Genomic DNA, 19,491 nt, shown 5'->3' on the forward strand with positions numbered 1-19,491 from the left:
AGCTGTGACCTATAGGTATAACTTCTGTCTAATGCTTCCATCCTGATTTTTTTTGCTACAAGTACCTAGTTAGTTGACTAAACACGTAATCATACACAGTGTCTTCTATAGTTAATGTAAGAAATGCATCATGTAAGTATAATATAACAAGCATAGCTGATGAGAACATTTAAAGGTCTTCTGGTTGAGAAAATGTCAAGGGCATAAGGAACCATAAATTAAAAGCTGGGTAGGATTCTTCTATAAAGATTTTTGGGATTATGAGAAAATTTAAAGACCTGAAAGATCACCAAGCCAGTTTCAATAATTTACTAGCATTTCTGGCTATCCAGTGAGGTCCCAGTTGACCGGAGATTAGGGAATGTGACTCCAATCTACAGGAAGGGCAGGAAGGAGGATCCAGGGAATTACAAGCCTGTCAGTCTGACCTTGGTGCCATGGAAGGTTATGGAGCAGATTATCTTGAAAGTCATCACATTGCACATATGGGACAATTAAGTGATCAGAAGCAGCCAGCATAGGTTTATGAAAGGCAGATCCTGCTTGACTAACCCAGTCTTCTTCTACGACAAGATGACCCACTTCATGTATGAGGGAAAGGCTGTGGATGTTGTTTAGCAGGATTTTACTAACATTTGACACTGTTTCCCACAGTATTCTCCTGAAGAAACTGGCTGCTCATGGCTTGAGCAGGTGTACAGCTTGCTAGGTGAAGAACTGGCTGGATGGCCAGGCTCAGAAAGAGTCACAGTGAATGGAGTTCAATCCAGTTGGTGGCCAGTCACTGGTGGCAATCCCCAGGATTCAGTACTGGGGACAGTTTTAACAATTTTATCAGTGATCTGGATGAGGGGATCAAATGCACCCTCAGTAAGTTTGTGGACAATACCAAGCCAGGCAGGACCGTTGATCTGCCTGAGGGTAGGAAAGTCTTGCAGAGGGATCTGGATGGGCCAGATGGATGGGACGAGTCCAGCTGCATGATATTCAACAAGGCCAAATGCCAGGTCCTGCAGATTGGTCGTAACAACCCCATGCAGAGAGTGAGAAGAGTGCCTGGAAAGTTGCCTGACAGAAAAGGATATGGGGGTGCTGGTCAACAGCTGGCTGAACGCAAGCCAGCAGTGTGCCAATGGCGTCCTGGCCTGCATCAGAAACAGTGTGGCCAGCAGGACTAGGGAAGCGATTATCCCCTTGTGCATGACACTGGTGAGGCTGCACCTTGAGTACTGTGTTCAGTCTGGGCCCCTCACTACGAGAAGGATGTTAATTGTGAAATTAAAGACATCGTCATTGCTACTGTCATTTCTTCATTTTTAACTTTGCTTTTTAAATGACAAGCATGCATTTCTGCTTTAATGCGGTATTGATGTTGAAAATATGCAGTATTCACTTAATTCTAGATAGCAAATATTTAGTGCTTATTTCAATATAGATTATGACATTCTTTTGTAGATGTTACCAACTCCAGCTAAATTTCATTACATCTTTAATTTACGAGACCTCAGCCGTATTTGGCAAGGAATACTTACAGTTACTTCTGAAGTCTGCCGGAGCATCAGTGTTTTGGTAGCCTTGTTCCAGCATGAATGCAGACGTGTTATTGCAGACAGGTTCACCAGCCAAAGTGATAAAGACTGGTTTGAAGATATGATGAAAAAGGTAGGCAAATAATGTTAAAGTATTTGCCACAGAAAGAGGTCAGTGAAATGTTTTATGACTAAAGCAATCCTTAATCTATTGTTGTAGATTGCTGCTGAAGAACATGGCCAAAATCTATTTGAAGATGGATCCACAGAATTATACTTCGCGGATTTTTTGCGTGATGCCCCCGAAGCTACTGGAGATGAACCTGATGATATAGATTTGAAGGCTCCTAAAATTTATGAGCCTATCCCATCTTTGGATTATTTGGCTGAAAGACTGCAAATGTTCTTGCAACAGTACAATGAGACCATTAGAGGATCAAAGATGGATTTAGTATTTTTCAAGGTATTAGTGCCTCTAATTATATTAATACAAAACCCACCTGGTCTTTAGCCCTTACTGATGTATGGCTCTTATATTTTTTCCATCAGATTATATTTGGAGATAGCTCAGAATTGTGAGCCCTGTTTCCAGTGATGCTTACAAATAAGATTTATAAAGCCATGCTTCTGTCTCCCAATTGCCCTCGCTCCCATGAATTATTCCATCTCTTCACAGTTCTCTGTCTTTTCTTTCTCCTGCCTTGCATAATCCAAAACATAACTCATTTGTTTCTACAGTGCACATTGTGAATGTCATCTGGCATCTCTAGAAGTTACCTCCTCAAAGGTCTCTTTATGCATGCTTCTTTTTTTTTTTCATCTTTAGACTTAGTTCTCTAAGATAAATACAACAGTTGAATAAGAAATTTCTGTAGTGTACTTGTATTGTACTTTTGGCAACCTACTTGGAGAGACTATAAATAGCTCAGCTAAAAGGTTGGAGGATGGTGTTAATCCTCCTCCTTTCTAGTTTTCCTTCAGTCCGCTAAAGAGGCATGCACTCAGCTCTGCTTAGTACAAATACTGTATAGGACATTGTGTCACATGAGTTTGATACTGGGACATTTCTCTTGGGCTAGGTCTGCTGGTCACTGAAGTCAAGGGGAAATCTCTTGTTGATTTTGATGAGTACAGGAGTGAGTCTTTGGCATAGGCTCCAGGGAAGGCCTCTAGCTGTTGAAAAGCAGTTGCTCAGTGATGTTTTCTAGATGAATATTATTTTTATGGCTGTTCATCACTTTTTTTCTCTCAATACACAGGATGCAATCACCCACTTAATTAAAATATCACGGATTATTCGTACTCCGCAAGGAAATGCATTGTTGGTGGGTGTGGGTGGATCTGGAAAACAGAGTCTGACCAGACTAGCGTCATATATTGCTGGATACGAGAGCTTTCAGATTACTTTAACAAGGTAACACAATGCAGTGTACATAGACATTTGCTATAGAAATGAACTGCAAACAAGCAACTTAAAGCAATGCAAACCTGTCAAACATTTGATCCCTCCTTGTAAACTACATTTTCAACCAAAAGCACCTATGCAAATGCATAATCTGTAGATGACAGATCCTGGGGCTTTATTTTTCTACCTTGTACCATTGACAAGAAGTCTTTCTTTTCTTCAGCATTTGAGTCTGCAATGGATCCTTTTGAAGTCCCACTAACTTATCATAGAATCACAGAATCATTAAGGTTGGAAGAGACCTTCAAGATCATCTGGTCCAACCATCACCCTACTACCAATGTCCCTAAGCACCTAAACAATGTTCCTAAGCACCAGGTCCAACTTTTCCTTGAACACCCCCAGGGACGGTGACTCCACCACTTCCCTGGGCAACCCGTTCCAACGCCTGACTATTCTTTCTGAGATGCTTTCTTCCTCTGTTTAAGTTTTCCCATTTTGCACTAAAGATAACACGGAAATAATATACTGATGTATTGACTGTGGTGACCAAATACTGATGACTGGGGGAAATAGTGAATTTCACTGTAGATGCTTATGTTCCCAGAAAGTATGATCACAACTGTTACCAACAGCTTAACAGTGGGTAGTACTGGAATTTAGTAATTTGTAGAAACTGGGGAGGAAAGAGGGACACTTATTTATTTATTTATTTATTCTTAATTAAAACCCTGTATAATAGAGTTTGCTTGTTTTCTGTCTTTATTCTCTGCATGTTGTTTTGTAACAGCCCCTGTCATTCCTGACAAGAGCACTGTAAGAGATCTCTGCAGTGCTTTGTCAGCATTGTCAGTTAATTGTCTGGAAGGTGTTCATTTAAACATTTCTGAAGTGACTGGGAGTTAACTACTGCCTTCCACCTGTTTATCTTTTGGCATAGGGTTTACAGGGTTGTCAGTGTGTTTTGAGTCTGAAATCTACTCGACACACTGAAAAATCTTCCTGAGAGAGATGTATCAGGTCTTCGAACATTTTTATGAGGTTTCTGCTGAGGAGTAAGAGAAAGAAAGACATATCAAGGCCTCTTTCTGTGTCCCAGAGGCAGAAGGAAAGAACAAAATAAAGGAGGGAAAGAAAAAAAGCCTAGAGTCACAGAATAGGTTAGAAAAGGTTCATTTGCTGAAGCTATCTAGAGGTGGGCTAAAAGCAAGTAGCTGAAAGCATGTGTTTACAAAGTAAATAGTCATCTTTTGTAACTTGCCACAGGAGGCTGTGGAGGAAGCAGGTTTAAAAATGGATACTGAAAGGACAAGATGGACATTCCTAATGTTCCTAATACAATGGCTATAAATATGGAGTGGGGAGGGGAGGAAAGGAATGGGCAGTGAAGAGTGGATGCTTGCTCGTATTCTCTCCAAGTAGCATTTCTCGTTGCCAGCGTTACGAGTATTGAGCTAGATGGGCTGCTATTCTGACTCAGTGGAGAAATTCATGTTCTTATCAGAATACCACAAATCACTGTAATAACCGTAGCTGACACTTGCAAACTGAACAGTTGGATTGTTGTACAAGTTCTGCAGTGCTTGCATTAGGGGTATTTGTAGATCAGTGTTAAGATGGAGCTGCAAGAGTGCTGGGAGACTTTCTGTATGGCATATTTAATTTCAAAACAGTGTTGTTTTCTAACACTGAGTAATGGGTTGTATGTATTGCAAGTATTACTCGTGGCTTTGAAGAGATTCTTGGAAATAAGAAACTTTTCAAAAAAACCAGCTTCCTAAATTCAGCAATGTAATAGTCTAAGTACACAATGGACAAAATCTGCCATTTTAGTAGCCTTACTTTGCTTCATCTGATACTGCATAATATGAAAACTGTAGCTGAATTTGCATGGACTTTTATCAGAATCATACATATATGTATGCGCCAGCTACAAGAGGCATAATGAATGAACGAGTCATGGTTTCCATTCACAGTGGAGTTTATCAGCTCAAGTGATAATGTTCAAACACATCCTTTGATTTCAGTTAAACCAAATAGCACAGTAAAAACTTTAGTGGTGGTTATTCTTGTCTCTTAGTGACTTCATTTAACTTGATCTGAATATCTTCAAAAGATAATACAGCTGTATTTATGTAATGGCTACAGGCAGCAGAGCATACTTGACAACTTAATCCAGCCACACTAACCTTCAGTTCTAATAAAGAGCTTCAGTCTACAACTGAACTAGATCTAGAACTGATCATTTACTTTGGGAAAATATTTAAGAAAGAAAATATTTAAGAAAGAAACCTGAAAAATGAAAGCAGGAGATACAGTATTAATATCATATGTAGACTTTTATCTTACCTAAGTAAGATAAAGGATAAAAGATATCTTTTATCTTACCTAAGTAAACTGAGCCAGATGATAGATATTTCCTAGAATAATCTTTCATTTTTGTTCTTTCTTTAATCCTTTTCTACCTCAGAACATATGCCACCAGTAACCTCATGGATGATCTGAAAATCTTGTACCGCACTGCTGGGCAAAAAGGGAAGGGCATTGTCTTTATATTCACAGACAACGAAATCAGAGATGAATCTTTTCTTGAGTACATGAACAATGTTTTGGCTTCAGGCGAAGTCTCGAATCTTTTTGCACGAGATGAAATAGGTGAAATCACGCAAGACTTGATACCAGCAATGAAGAAGGAATACCCAAGGCGTACTCCCACTGGTGAAAATCTTTATGATTACTTTCTTACTCGAGTTCGAAATAACTTACATGTGGTTCTTTGCTTTTCTCCTGTTGGGGAAAAATTCAGAACTCGTGCACTTAAATTTCCAGGTCTGATTTCAGGCTGTACCATGGACTGGTTCCAGTGCTGGCCTAAAGATGCTCTTGTAGCAGTTGCACAGCATTTTTTAGTTTCCTACCATATCGAGTGCACAGATGAAGTGAAACAAAGTGTTGTTAACACCATGGGAACATTTCAAGATATTGTAGCTGAAAAATGTGTTGAATACTTTGAACGATACAGGCGCAGAACATTTGTGACTCCAAAATCTTACCTGTCCTTCATTGGAGGCTACAAAACTATTTATGAAGATAAATTTGCCAATGTTGGAAGTTTGTCTGAACGTATGAGAACAGGTACTGTAAATTATTTTTTTTTTGTCAGTTGAGAAGAGATTGAATAAAAGAATGTAAAAGTGTAGATGCTTACATACCTAGAAAGTTAGCTTATGGGTTTAAATTGTGAGCTCACTTTCAAGTTGTGGATGTGTGGCATCCGTAACTTCTCTGAGCAATCTATTCCAGTGCCTCACCACTCTCTGAGTGAAGAATTACCTCCTGAATGTAAACAAATGATCAAGTAACAGATACTGAAGACTTTTACCCATAAAATGAAAAACAATTCGTTTTAAATAGTGAATAAATATTATCCCTGCTTAATTTTGGTGTTCAACAAATGGCATCACTCACTGGGGTTCCTAAATATGAATCTGAGTGACGTATTTTAAGTATCTAGATCACTGAGGCTTCTCTCTCATGTCTTCATATTACTAAAATAGAGTTTATTCTACACAGGTCTCGCAAAACTGATGGAAGCTGAGATTTCAGTAAATCAGCTCTCCAAAGAGCTGGTGATGAAGGAGAAAGATTTGGCTGTGGCTTCAAGAAAAGCTGATGAAGTTCTATTGGAAGTAACAATGAAAGCCCAAGCTGCCGAAAAGGTGAAAATGCAAGTGCAAAAGGTAAAAGACAAAGCTCAGGCCATTGTGGATGACATTGCCATTGATAAAGCAGCAGCAGAAGAGAAACTTGAAGCTGCAAGACCTGCATTGGAAGAAGCAGAGGCAGCCCTGCAGGTCAGAATTGAATATTTTGAATGTACATTTAGTTAGCTATTGCTGTTCGTGGAATATTTTGGTTTGTGCTTCTGATTTGATAAACTAAAATAAAGTGAAAGGACTAGCAGTGACCTGCTAATCCTTGTAGAAAAAGCCTAAAAACTAAGGCAGTGGAGAGGTATGATGAGCAATATCTCCTCTACTATCAGGTAATAAAGTGGGTCATTTAGTGGTGCTAGCTTTCTGCAGTACTGCTTCTGGGGAACCTGCAAAACTGCAGCAGTTGTATTAAATATGCAGTCCCCCCAAACATCTTTCTCTACCGTCACGTGATGGCTTAAATAAATTATTATTTTGTTCCCTAATTTTTCAGACAATAAAACCTTCTGACATTGCAACTGTTCGCAAACTGGGTAAACCTCCTCACTTGATAATGCGAATTATGGATTGTGTGCTACTTTTATTCCAAAGAAAAATAGACGCAGTAACACCTGATCAAGAGCGCCCAGGTGTGAAGCCATCATGGACTGAAGCTCTGAAGCTAATGAATAATTCAGGATTTCTTAGCATGTTGCTTAGTTTTCAGAAGGTAAGAAGATGTTAGTAGCATTATTACTGCTATAACAATCTTTAGAGATCATGTGGAAGTGTCCTCATATTATATGTGCTCTATCATCTACAGGAACTGAAGTTCATAGGTAGTCTGAAACACGTTAGGTATTATGTACCTGCAGTTGCAGATAACTTTGTGACTGTATTCTTCTTCATTTTCACTTCCTTATTTCCGTAATCTTTTTCCTGGGTCACACAGTTTCAATGGCAGACACAAACATCCCAAACACTGCATCTAATCCTGAGCTCAATCGTATCTTTATTCAGGCAGTTTTCTTGCTCTTCAGTAGGAATTTTCCTAAAAAGAACTCACTGTTTTTTTTCAGTTGTCTCACCATCTTCACTGCTACTAGACCTGCTTGCATGCCATCTTCAGAATTGTTCGATGAGGAGCTAGGAAGAAATATGGAAGAGAATGAAAATCCTGTTAGGAAAAATACTGAGATATCTGGGAACTTTTGGGGCTATTTTAGTAAAATGCAGAACGATCAACTGTAAGAAAAATACAGATTTTTACTTCTGTTAGGACAGAAACCTGCCCCATTTACATTAAGATTCAGTGGACTGTGGTGCAAGGTGAATTTCTCTTCAGGGAGGAGAAGAAAGATGTCGTTTATAGCTAGTCCAGAAAAAGACCAAGGCTGGGCTATGGGATGGCAAAATCATGGCCCAACTCTAAAATCCAGAGAACTGAGCAGGTTTTTGGCAAAACCTCTGGTTTCTGCAACATTGAGGAAAACTCTATTCATTTGTGCACTGTTTCGTGAATGAGCTTCAGCTGTGCATTTTGCTGATGTCTTTTCTAAGCTACTGGGGTGTTTTTGTTGTGCAGATGAGGCTTGCAACCATGATTCTCACTATCCCCAGGAGCTGTTTCTCCCTGTGAGCCATGTTGGCAAGGCAGCATGAGGAAACTTGCACTGCCTCTGTAGACAGTCTCTTCCTGGGGCTGTCAATATGGCCACTTTTCCGAGTGGTATCTTCACCAAGTACGTGGAGGAAATTAGTTTAAAGATAATGGGACTAATTATACACTCCTTACTCAAGCTTACTCCTTCAGGAGGTTTCCAGTTTTGGCACTTATTAATACTGTATGTGTTCCTGCTAGTAGTTTGCAACACACTAAACTTTACTCATTAGAGTTTGAACAGTCTCCTGGGGCTGAGTTCTTGCAGGAAGTGATATTGATGAATGTGGCGAGGAACACCAGACTATTTCTGTCTCTGATGAGGTACTTCGCATGCAGCCCTCCCGCCTCATTTCTTGTTTCTAAGATTGAGTATATATGAGAAGGAGGGCTATCGAGTCTGGAGTTCTGAGCAGATTACACTGCTTGCTTTTTTTGGTGAGACTTCTGCTATTTCCTTATTATTATTTTTTATGCAAGGAAGATCAGTGGATGAAATAACTCCTTGGGTTTAAAATTCATTACTGAAAAGGAAAAGCATGACATTTTTCAAACTCTTGACCAGAAATTTAGGCCACTTCTGATTGGTCTTTGCTTCACCCTTGTCAGCTTGCTAAATGGTAATTTTGAATAGGAGAATAAAAATACTCGCAGTGAAAGCATTGCCATATGTGATTTTAAGAGTAGTGTAATGAATGTCTTCGTTATTATTATAGTAGCTAGTTATTATTATAGTAGCTAGTAGACAAACACAAGCCTGTCCTTTCTGATACATATCTCCAGGAAAAGAGCAAAACATTGCTCAACACTATGAACGGGGGATGATTTTTATTAAAAAAGCATGTTAAAACATTGCCTATAAAAGGAAGATTCTTAATGCTTCTGTTGTTAAACAACCATTGTTGCTCTGTATAAGCTCTTCTACTCTATACATTGCTTAAGGAGATGAATTCCATTTTCTTCTGATACTTGCGTAATTATAGATTAACCACCATCATAAAAGATCTGGCTTTTCGTATTTTCAACAGACTGTGGTGGGAGAAAAGAATCTGAGATTAGAATAAATAAGTGAACAGCTGAAAGAAGTCACAGTTACAGTTAAGGAAATGGGTAGTTTAAATGAAGTGAAGTCAGTGCCTTAGAGTTTCACCTTTTCCCTTCCCCAAGCTTCATGTTGGACTACCTCAGTTGTGTTCATGCTGGTGTATGTCTAATGCCATGGTGAGCTGGTTTAGGGAAATAACCTAGAAGAAAACTGATCCCTGGTTTGCTGGTTTGGATTCCTGTCATATTAGCTTCCAATCTAGTTCACTGGGCACTGGTGAAGGCATTAAAGATGTGGCCAGAACATATCTTGATGTTGAGGGGGAGAGGAAAGAAGGTACAGAGCTCTAGTGGGAATAACTTAGTTTAAGTTGTCATGGAGCAGCCAGTGTGAGTAATGTCTGCAAATCTTATGGGTCAGATATGGATATTAAATGTAAACTCTAGTCAACCTGGAAGTTGGAGCTATTTTTTACTACAGTTCACACACACACAAAAAAAAACCTACACCAACTAATCTTCTGTTCTTTATGAAAGCAAAAGACAACAGCTGTGTTTTGTTCATGAAAAATGTTTTGTTCTTCTGTAAGAAGTGGTGGCATCATGTTTTTAAAAATAAAAATGTTTCTGTGAAGCAGACTTTATTCTAAAATGCATTTAAAAATAATTCTTCCTTTCCATTGACTAGGACTCAATTACAGGAGAAACTGTGGAGCTTTTAGAGCCTTATTTGGATATGGAGGATTATAATCTGGAGACTGCTAAAAAAGTGTGTGGAAATGTAGCAGGTCTTTGCTCATGGACACAAGCAATGGCTTACTTCTATGGTATTAATAAAGAAGTCCTTCCTCTTAAGGTATGTCTTATTATTTGTTTCATTTTTCTGAGGGATCACTATGGTTGAGGAGAAAAAATGTAATATTATTTTGAATAAAAAAGATAATGATTTACATTTCAATGGGAGCATTTAGTGCACAGATTCTTTATACAACCTGGCTATTGTGAAGTGAGAGATACTGATTGTGTATTTGCTCTCGGCCTTGGTGCCAGGCATTGCTGTTTCAAGAGAATTTTCCCTCCATTTTACTGACCTGGGAAAGAGTATGGTCATCATGGTCTTGGTAGAATCTGGGAGAGGAGAGACCTTTCTTGGTGCAGAAGTATTCTTTAGTGAATTTAGCAGGAATTCAGCACTCTAAGAAAAGTTTTGAGTGTCAATTGCTACAAGTGATTGTATATATAATAAAGTAAGTAGTCACCTGGCATAGAATTCTGTTGGAACAGTGAAATTTTCACAGTAATACAATAGAATGTGATCAGCTGCACTGCTAAAGATAGTTTTATTGTCTTGCAAATGTTTCATTTATGAGCATATTTAAAAAATAAAATAGCTTCGAATATGGTGGTTTATAATCTTTGCTTCTGCAGGTGATTTTAGTGCTCTTTTCTAAAGAAATAGATACCAGTTGGTTAAGTTTTCACTGTAGTTATGCTCAGCCTCCTTTCGTATAAGTCAGTCTGTCGATTCTATATTCAAAACTCTTCACGTATTCTTTTAGTATATCTGAATAGATCTAATTTGAATTCATTAAAAGCATGATATTTTTTATTCAAGTTACTGATAGAGAAGACTGTATTTCTGTGGTATGTGAGTAGCAACATTCAAATAATGGGATGTTCTCTAATGAAAACAGAATTTGAAAGGCATCTGTTGAGAGCTATAAAAGACAAAAGACCTAGGGAAGATAGTGGACTAATATTCTGATGTAACTCTGTAAAAGCTGCAGAAGTGCTCTTGTGGTTTTTAGTTGATTATACATGATTTAAGGTTACATATACATTTAATTTTATATTCAAGTATTTACATTTTGTCACACTGGAGGTGATAAAAAGCTAAGCATGCATTTCTTGGCAAAACAATGCCTATTGTCAGGTATGGCAATAGTTACAATCATTTTAAAACTGGAGATGATAAGGGCGAGGAGATGTTTAAAGGAGATGTTGGGGCAAGCAATGGAGTGATGCTAAGAAAATAATTGAAAATAAATGTACAATTAGATAGCATAAAGGACTACCACAGGGTACATCATCCGGTATTAAAAGCAGGTTTACTGAGTGAATTAAGCTGCTTTATCCTAACAGCTGTTCTAGGAGACAAACCCCCTTCAACTCCATCCAATATATTTTTAATTGCATCTTAAATGAGACACAGTGCCTCATTAATCTTAAATGTGACAAGTTGTGAAAAGTGACTAATAATGACTTATATCTTAGTAAGTATGGTGTGCAAAAGTGTAAAGATGAATTCGTTGCTAGAAATGGATACCTACATTCTTTAGATACGCGGTCTGCAGCCTAAGGATCACAAGTGAGAGTTGAGCACAGCAAGTACAAACAAATGTTGCCTGGAAATACAGTGGAGGATGATTTATCATACAGCATTCAGCATGTGTGTACTGCTTTCCTATAAACCTTCAACATAACCATGAGCTGTTCTTTTCTAGTTTGTTATCTACTAAGCAAGCCTGCTGGATTAACCTGGTAATACAAAAACACCATCTGCTATTTATTAGTTGAAGAACATGGCAGCAGAATGAAGAGGCCCTGGCTTTAGCTGTGATTCTGCGAGCCTCCAATTAAAATACTGTGTATAAGGGTATAATTTCCCTTGGAGATGTCTCCAATGATTTTAATTAGGATTTCCTTAGGCTGTTATGATGATCAAGGGAAGTTTGTCTGTAGTTTATAAATTCTGTTTGATACAGAGGGTTGTCCATATCAAGCGCTGTTTTAAATATGTGACTCTGTTGCCTTTTCTCCTTTTGCTTGTCTCCATGCTGAACTAAAACCCACAGGAGTCAATAAGTGGCATTTCACCTCAGGATGAGGTAACAGCAAAGGAGTATCAAAATTTGAGGGTCATCCATGGAAATAAGAGTGTCCTTGTCAAGGTGATGCCTACCAGGCAGGAAGACAAGCATTTGTGTCTGGGTTCAAGGCCCACAATAACTGTGGAAGGAAAGCATTTACACTGTGGGAGTGAAGGGGAGGAGTAGATCACCTAGCAAAACAGATCAGAGCCAGGACATGTGACTGTGAAAAGAAAAAACTAAGAATCTTTCAACAGCTATTAGAGGCTGTGAAAAGCAGAAAAGAGGCACGATCTCCATGCCTTTCAGAGGTTGTTTTAATCCCAAAGAATGGTTGCGGATAGCAAAGAAATTAAGACCAAGATTTTGTTAGTGTCATTCTGCATGGATCTGTTTGCATGTGTACATATGTATATATGTATACCTAGATATGTGTAATACATTTTTGAGATTGGTGATGTGAAAACATGGGCCTTGGAATATCTGCAAAACCTGTGTATGTGCTTGCTTAACATTTCCCTAACTATGAATCCAACCTTCTCATGATACTGAGGCTCTGAGAAAGATGATACAAAACCAGTGGGGTGTCTAGGTGAAAAATCTTCAATGACCTGGGTCAGGAGCAGCTTGAGATTGCGTTTCCATGAAGAGGTGTCAGTCAGATGCCACGTGCCCAGGAAAGGACTGCAAAAACAAGGCAAAGATGGTCACCCAGCACATCCACAGAGCACTTCCAGTAACATTTCCTGAATTTACTAAGTATCAGTTGCGCTTCACAGCAATCAGGGGTTGGTCTAGGCATTCCATTCATGAGAGGGGATAGCATTTAAAGATGTGAGGTTTTTCATTGAGGACAACATTTTTATTTAAATGCTTTCTTGGATCAGGACCAGATATACTCAGTGTTTTGCAAAACTGAGTTTGCAATGAATCAATGAGGAACTTAAGGCTACGTCAATACTAATAAATTAAACAGTGCTACTGAATTTTCTAGACACTGGATTGTGATCATCTTCATCATTAAATTGTTTTAATGATCCCTAGTGTGAATTTGGCCTTGGTGAGGCAGTACTTTTTCAGCAGTCTCTGGGCACCTTTCGAAGAACCATTTTCACAAGGCTGTTTGCATGCAATGTGCTGTTTAATAGGCTGGAAGAGTTCAACGTGAGCTGTTTTACTCTTGTAAACCTCAGTGCCAGAGAGAGGTCTTGGGCATGTTTAATTTAATAGTAAAGCTGTAGATAGTAATTACTTGTTTATTTTTCCTGTTTTTATGTGGAATACAAAAAAGGTTAAGAGCGGCAAGATCATCTCACCACCTGCTATGAAGTCCTCTCTGAAGGCATCCTGGAGTTCAGTCTGTGCCTCTTGTTGGCACAGGTACTGTCTCAATACTTGTACTGTGTAAACAGAGGCAGAGCGGATGGAGGCACTCGCTGGAGCAGATGTGAGAGGTTTTGTGTGGTTCCCCACAATGCCAATGGCAAGAAAAGGCTGAAGCTGCAGTTCTAACACAAGCCTAGGAGTGTTCTAATGTAGCTCCCTTGTCCACAGTGTGGATCTCATGTCTCGCATCCTCATGATTCATTCACATAAAATCCATTTATTCAGGCTTTCACACTGCATCCAACTGGAACAAATTTTGAATCATTGCTTTGCTGTGTGACTCAGGGAGATGCAGGGAGATGAAGCTTGTTCACGTAGCAATGCCACTAAAATTAGAAAGGCCACAGTGGTTCTTTGTGGTTGGGAGACACATTTCGTTCCCTCCACTAATTGGCTGAAAACCTTTGTAAGAAGCTGCTTGTGACTGTAATAGCCTCCTTGCTCAGAAGATTCTCCTTGGCAGCAAAACTTGCCTTCTGCTCTCGTGGCAAAACTGCGCAGCAAGCTGCCAGCCAACCTACTAGTGATGTCTATACAAAAGCAGTGTTTATACCCATGTAATTTTCAAAAACTGAGTTGGAAAGAAAGGAAGGGAGGGAGCAAATAGTGATGATTCCACAGCGTGAACTGAGGCAAGTAGTCTCTCTGCCTTGGGGAATCACATAGGTTGGTTACTCCTGTATGCTGGCATTCGTTCTTGTGCAACCAACCATTATTCATCACATATGAGTAAGCAACTTACAAATCAAACCTATACCAATATGTATTACTACTTTGGGATGATTACCCTAAAATTGACTGAAAACCTTAGTTAAATTGTCTATAACATTATTTCTTATAATAAGTAATCTACTAGAGATCCCTTTAAAGTCTTAAGTAACTAATTTGGGGATTTTTTCATGTTGAACTGCAATAGATTTTTTTTGCACTCATCTGAAGTATTTTTTTCATTGTGCCAACATCTTCAAGGCTGAAAGCCTTTCAGGAGCTTTTAAGAACTGGGAAGTCTGTTTTATCTGTCTTTTGCATCTTTCTGGGTTGTTTATTGCTGTATGGAGATCTGGCTTTTTGTATTTACGAGGCACCATTGCTCTTATGTACTGGGAATTCACATGGCCATTCGTTTCTTTTGGGCTCACGTGCAGCTGTGATAAATGCCAAGGTGAAATATGAATCTGCACAGCCAGGTGTAAGTTCCCTGTTTTTCCAGCTGTTCTGCCTCAGCTGTTCTTCCCAGCTCTCCAAGGATCTTGTTCCCTGTTCACCTTGCCATTTGTGAGCTGGGGGTGAAACAAGGTGTCATAACTTTTTTTACTCCCATCCGTGGCTTTCACAGATAAGAGAGGGTGTTCTGCACCAGGGGAGGGTGAGATTAGGTGGCAGAGAAGGGGATATTCTGGAACTCAGTAAGAAAAGCCCAACAACAAATGGCTTAATAAGGTAACTGCTTTAATAAGACAATAAGAAGAGGAGTATGTGATTGCTTGAATGACCAGAAGAGAGGTATTTTTTCTCCATGGACAGGATCTGCTCTGCACAACATGCTATGGGAAAATCCATCCAGGCCCCATTCAGTGCTGCACAAACATGGGGTGCGCAGCGTCTGAAGGGATGTAAGATTTGCCCACTATCTATATTCCTCTTTTTATTGCTGTCTTATTGAGACATTGCCCTATTAAAACATTAGTCGTCGGGCCTTTCTTCCTGACATGCAGAAAGGACTCTGGACTGTCTCTTCCTCTCTCACCTCACCCCCTATGCCATCCTCTGTTGGGGAGGAACACTGCAGAGGAAGACTACATCACCTGCTCAGAGCTCCTGTAGTGTTTAAGCTTTTCCTGGGAGTTCCAGATTCATTAAAAAAAATAACATCGGTGGTTCTGAAATCTGCTTAGCTGGGTCTTAACAAGACTCACTGGTCTGCTGGTTTAACAGTGTTTATCTCTAGGAGATGCTACTTAATGTGCTCTTTGATAAACAGTAGAATAAAAATATTTTAGCCTCCTTATATGATGGATAGTTTTTGAGTGGCCATTTTGCTGGCTTATCTCCATTATAAAATATTTGCTTATCTCTAGGATCTGTCAACAGACACAGTGGCTACAGGAAAAGATATTTTTGCTGACAATGCTATTCTCTGGAAATGTAACTCCTGAAGTCGTACTGCTGTGCTGGTTACTGCAGATATGCCTCTCTAATTCCTTCCTTGTAGACCTGCCTTTTGAAATCCACCAGATTTCAAAAATCCTCAGATTTCAAAAATCCTCCATGCTCCATTTTTTTTAGTGTCACTAAATCTCAAAATGTGATCTTGGCTCCTCTCTTTTTCTATTTTCTTATCCAAAGCAAGAAGATTTGGAAAATCTGATTTAGCATATTTTGATAAGAATTAAATGTATCTGTTTAGTCAAGATACAATGTCAAAAACCAACCCAAAGTTATACTAAGAGTCATCCCGTACATTCCTTGTTCTGTTCCTCTTCTGCTGTGATGTAATATGAGCGTCAAGTTTCATATTTGTAGTAAAACATTTTTACAGATTCTTGGTTTCCATCTTCATAACTCTTAGAGCAGGAAAAATAGCAATAAGATACATGACATTTAAACAAGTGTTTTAAATATTCAGAGCAAATGGAAACAGTGTTTATGTGTAAGAGTGAATTTCATAAGAATTTTGTGAATTTCTAATCCTTTGCAAACATCTATTTGGAAACACATTCTGGTTACCTTTTTATTTTTTTATTTTTTATTTTTTTTCTGGTAGGCATACAGAAACGAAGAGGCCAAATTTAAATGACTGGCAACTCATCATTCAAATTTTCATAGAGACATAAGAAATGTTTCCAAAGCTTTAGTTTCCCGAGGAGCAAAAAATGTGTTTGTTATGTTTTTATTGTAGAGGTAATTGATGGGAAAAGAGAGAAGAAGAGTAGTTTCCATTATCATTATTATTATTTTATAGTCCATGAGGAACAATCTTAATTTTCTTCTGCACTGAGGAAATATCACAGAAAACATTGTATGCATTGCCTCATATATCTAGTATACAGCTATTTCAAGTTTATTGTGATTACAAATCATTAATCATTGTGTGATTAATGGATCATTCTGAAAATATTATTAAAATATTATAAGATTGCCTTGAATAATAATAAAAAGGAAAAAACTGCTGTCATGTTGAGCATGTATTATTTTTAAAAGTACCCATACAGTATGTGCCACTAGACGAATGTCATTTGCTCATGCCAAATAACAGGTATTAATTACCCTTTACTTCAAAATGCTTGTAGGCAAATCTAGCCTTACAAGAGGGAAGACTTGCAGCTGCTCAAACTGAACTGAATAACGCACAAAATCAGCTGGATGAGAAGCAGATGGAACTGGATCAAGTACAAGCCATGTATGATACAGCTATGAAAGAGAAGCAGGCCTTACTTGACGATGCTGAGGCTTGCAGAAGGAAGATGAACAATGCCACAGCTCTGATAGAAGGATTAGGTGGAGAAAAGGTACTGGCACATTATGAGTAGGATTCCAGAACAGAGTTGGTGCTAGTTTTGAGAATACTCCATAATCATCATTAGTAGTGCTCTAGAAATTCAAGGCAAGGTGATATCTTGATATCATATAGCACTTTATTTTAGTTATTATTTTTTTTAAAATCCTTCTATCTATCAAAGTAAAACAATTTCTTGTGTTAACTGAATTCTTACGTATAATGTTTTATGTCATATCATGCGACTCATATTGGGATAAAGTTCAAATTTAAAGCCAGGGAGCCAAATTCCTCTTAGCATTAGTAAGAGGAATTAGGTTTAACCTAAATAATTGCCCTAAAATATTCATAAGAAGGATTACTCTCTTTTTCTCACCAAGTATTCAAGAATAGCAATTTGAAGCTTGACTAATTTTCTGAATTATATTTTAAGTTCAGATTGCTACTGGAACCTTTCACAGAATTATGGGCTAATCATTATCCTCTGCACTGAGCTTGAAGTTTTCAGTATGAAAGTTGGAAAGTATGCAGATTTTTCTGTCTTCAGCTTCTAATGGAACCTGAGGGTTTCCAGAAGAAGCAGGATAGTCTTGTTTTTATTGGCTGATTATTTCCTTTGATAAGTCCTCACTTGCAATCACACACAGTCAAAACTGCTGAGAGCTTTGACTTCATCCATTGAATCCTGTAAGGCCTGGACATCAGTGTTTGTTTGCATAGATGTGCTTCAAACTGTATTAGTCAAAAATGTTAGATGCTTTGGCATATTTTTCAGTGAACTTCTAAATCTATAGATCAACACCAAAACAGGAGTTACAGTGCCTTACTGTGGGTTTTCTGAAGCTTTGTGCTAAAAGGTTTTGTAAGAGCTGTTATTTCATTCTACTTTTGAAAATTCAGAGAAAACAATAAGAGACTGTATATAGCACTTGGAGTCTTGGGCAAAAATGGCACTGGTTAAATGTGTATTTTCTCAGTTTAAAGTGTGCAGGTCCTGACCAAGATTGCGTGCAGAGTGATTAGAAGGGAATAGAAAACTGTAGAGAAATGAATAAGTAAAGCTCAAAAATAGTATTCAGATAATAACAGTCATGGAATAATTGAGATTGGAAGGGACCTCCAAAGATCATCTAATCCTAACTCCCTGCTCAAAGCGACCACCATGTCCCCATGATCATCACGAGATCATGACTCTGCAGCTGTGTGCATACCTCCAATTCCTTGTATTTGTTCTGCATGCTGTGCACATCAGTGTGCAAACATTTCAGAGAGGTGCCTAGCTGTGCTAATTTCCCAGAAACAGTATGAAAGCTATCCTATAGTTCTGTCTGGTAGGCAGTTCCTTGTTTGTGTGGACATTGCTTCAGGTGGTCCTCCCTCAGCCCTGTTTTACTGATTACTATGTCCCTACTATATACACCACTCCCCACATTTTGTTTGCCAACTTGGCAAACCTTCAGTTCCTCACGTGATTGTTGGTCATCATCTCCCTTGTCTTCATTCCTCCTTCAAAACCCTCCTTACCATTTTGGCCAGCCTGTTGGCAGAGATGCTTATTCCCCACTTAGGAGGCTGTCATCTCTTTCAAGAAGACTTCTACTTCTGAAAAGGATTAAAGACAAAAATACTCAAGGCTCGAAGAACAGTTATTTACCAGAAAGAAAGAAAGAGATTCTTAGATTAGATCTTTATGTTAGGTTTGTGTCTGGTTAGTCTAACTTTTTTATAATATTTTTACATACAGCTTCGTTGGACAGAAAGCAGCAAAAACTTTCAAAATCAAATTACTAATTTAGTGGGGAATGTCCTTCTGGCCACTGGATTTCTTTCTTACTCTGGACCTTTCAATCAGGAATACAGGAATTTGCTGCTCCAGTTGTGGAAGAAAGAGATGAACAACAACAAGATTCCATACAGTAATGTATGTGTTCATGCTTTGTTCTAACTTTATTCTTTACCTTGGAGAGAAATAATGTTAAGAGCAATCCATTCCATAAAAATACTTAATTGAAAGATTATTTATTTACTGGCTGTCATATTCCATCTTTTTTTTTAAATAAATAACAATTCTGTACAGTTGACAACTGAGCTTCTAAAAAATGTGTTTTAAAATCCTCTTTATTCTTTCATGCATCACAAGATTAGTGCATAGGACAAGGCTCTGCCAAATCTAAGACAGAGAGGGTACCTGAGCTGTGATGCCCTTGAAGAAAATTGCATAACATGGGAAATGAGGACAAATGTACCAGATTAGAAGAGATTTACCTTAATATAAGGGGTTCCATCAAGTAGTCAGATTTTTCCCCTATAGTTGGTGTTTTTCACAAATACTATGTTGTGTCCATGATTTCAGTCATAAAGTAAAGCAAATCAGCTACATCTAGCATTTACTGAAAGTAGAAAATA

General features: G+C 38.4%; 1 protein-coding gene across 7 annotated transcripts in view; it reads left to right on the top strand.

Annotated features, from left to right (window-relative positions):
• Positions 1-19,491, top strand: part of LOC310895394 (dynein axonemal heavy chain 5-like) — a 154,055-nt gene that overhangs the window by 81,580 nt on the left and 52,984 nt on the right. For 6 of the 7 annotated variants that reach the window (XM_083826723.1, XM_083826726.1, XM_083826724.1 and 3 more), the window contains 9 exons: positions 1,456-1,662; positions 1,750-1,992; positions 2,789-2,943; positions 5,405-6,069; positions 6,508-6,788; positions 7,144-7,359; positions 10,022-10,189; positions 16,880-17,098; positions 18,830-19,006. In XM_083826723.1, coding sequence (XP_083682849.1) covers positions 1,456-1,662; positions 1,750-1,992; positions 2,789-2,943; positions 5,405-6,069; positions 6,508-6,788; positions 7,144-7,359; positions 10,022-10,189; positions 16,880-17,098; positions 18,830-19,006 — 2,331 coding nt within the window. The remainder of the gene's footprint in view (positions 1-1,455; positions 1,663-1,749; positions 1,993-2,788; positions 2,944-5,404; positions 6,070-6,507; positions 6,789-7,143; positions 7,360-10,021; positions 10,190-16,879; positions 17,099-18,829; positions 19,007-19,491) is intronic. The other variant, XM_083826725.1, reaches the window with a different exon arrangement.

Source organism: Anser anser, assembly GCF_964211835.1.
Source record: "Anser anser genome assembly, chromosome: 2".
Lineage (NCBI taxonomy): Eukaryota > Metazoa > Chordata > Aves > Anseriformes > Anatidae > Anser > Anser anser.